Genomic DNA, 1,796 nt, shown 5'->3' with positions numbered 1-1,796 from the left:
TCACTAGTCGTACACATTTTCGTGCATGAAATAGGTCATGAGATGGAGTCCCTGTGCCCATAGCTCTGCTCACGGACGCCATATATGTTCCGGCAGCGTTACTATGAGCTCCTTAGTACCATGACGTCCCAAACGTATGGCCTCCTCATGATCGTAGGCATCAATCTCTTCTCCAATGAGCACTCCGTACCCTGCCGGAAGGAACCCATCTCCGCGAACAGCAGCCAGAGCGTTGAAAAGTAAGGTCTCTGTGGCCTCATCTGCGAAAGGACTCGCATGTGCCGGCACATCGACAGGATCATGGCGAACATTACCCTGCTGAGCCGCTGCGATCTGCTCTGATATATCAGCGGTAGGACCATCAACTATGGCATCATCTTCATTTTCTGACTCCTCCTCTTCTGGAGGGTGCCCTGCACCTGTCTGTCCTCGTCGCCGATGTACTGGAGTGCGCGCCATCCCGTATAGTTCATGCAGTACATCTGGATGAATATCAGTGCCATCATCGACGTAGATGCCATTTGCGGCCTGGCCAAGAAAGCGCATGTCCTGAGAAAGTGTCAGATGATTTCATGCTGCGAGTGCACCAAGTTAAGACCGACATTGGGGCTCTGATCATGAGTGTCAGGGCCAGAGATCGGGTGCGCATTCCACTCGTCTTGGAAGGCCTTACAGTCAACATTGACAGCATTAAGGAATAGGGTGTGTAGCAGCCAAAGATGGTGGTGGTTGTCCCTATCAAGCATGTGTAGATGTTCGAGGCAAAGGAAGAATGCACGCCATTCACGGCAAAACTGGCGCCCGACTTCGACCCACAGCCGCTCGATTTGGGTATTGTGAGTCGAGCTGCCACACTGTTAGTATCATTTCTGATATGATCATGGTCCGTGCATACCTTCCCCACATGAAGGATGCACGATTTGGTCCACGGCGCATAACCATCCACACAGCCACCTCCATATTCTCGCCACCCCGATCTCCACGTACACGAGATGGAGTCTCATGCTCCTGGACTGCTGTCAGAAAAAGATCAAGTACGGTGGTTGCAGAGTTGTTGGTGCTAGCCCGCAGACCTGTGATCTAGACAGCTATTAGGACGCACTGAGCAATGGAACATTGAAAGCGCCACATACTGTCCGACAATACCCATCTATAAACCCATGAATCACTATTCCCCAGTGGATGAGCTTGTGGTGCCCATCGCAATGCCACAGTGCGTTTGGACGAGATGACTTATATTTGCGACGTCGAATAGTACGTTGCTGTCTTAGGGCATGACCAAGTCCATCAACACGGCATAGAGATTGATATATGCGGTTCTTCTGAATGCGAAGGTGATGTCGCTGCAGAAATCCTCGAAGATATCGGATGCCCGAGTCAGGCTTGCTGTGCTTGTAAGCCTTGACAATCAAGTCCAAATCATGGTTCGTAAGCATGGAGAAGGCTCGATGTAGTCCATGCCCTTTGAGATTTTTGCAAATTGTGTGCCTGTGGACACCGAGCATGCGGGCGAGCCATGCGATCGTTATGTTTCGCCTCTCAGACACCGCTTCTTCTAAGAATGCCTTATCTATGACCATGCGAGGTCTTCCAGGCCGTCCACTGGGGCTTATGAAGATTGGATTAACCCGTGCAATGTGTGTAGTATCCCTACAGATTATCAATGTTGCTAGATAATGAGGACTTCATATATATGACACACCTTCCACTGGTGTTCTCCATCGTGGCTCGAAGCCCAGATATCACTTGCATAAGAGCATGCGCAACCTCTTCGAACCATTCCTGTGGGATTATGC

At 50.4% G+C, this 1,796-nt stretch overlaps 1 protein-coding gene across 1 annotated transcript; it reads right to left on the bottom strand.

Moving 5' to 3' along the window:
* Positions 1-69: 69 nt before the first annotated feature.
* Positions 70-960, bottom strand: LAESUDRAFT_765561 (uncharacterized protein; the record flags this gene model as incomplete). The annotated part of the gene is made up of 3 exons (XM_040913722.1): positions 70-549; positions 603-846; positions 896-960. The coding sequence occupies 3 exons, from the start codon at positions 958-960 to the stop codon at positions 70-72; spliced, it is 789 nt and encodes a 262-aa protein (XP_040757152.1).
* Positions 961-1,796: the final 836 nt, after the last annotated feature.

The sequence above is a fragment of the Laetiporus sulphureus genome, assembly GCF_001632365.1.
Source record: "Laetiporus sulphureus 93-53 unplaced genomic scaffold LAESUscaffold_308, whole genome shotgun sequence".
NCBI classification, from domain to species: Eukaryota; Fungi; Basidiomycota; class Agaricomycetes; order Polyporales; family Laetiporaceae; genus Laetiporus; species Laetiporus sulphureus.
The sequence above is the reverse complement of the archived record's forward strand: the minus strand, read 5'-3'. Positions and strand labels throughout refer to the sequence as shown.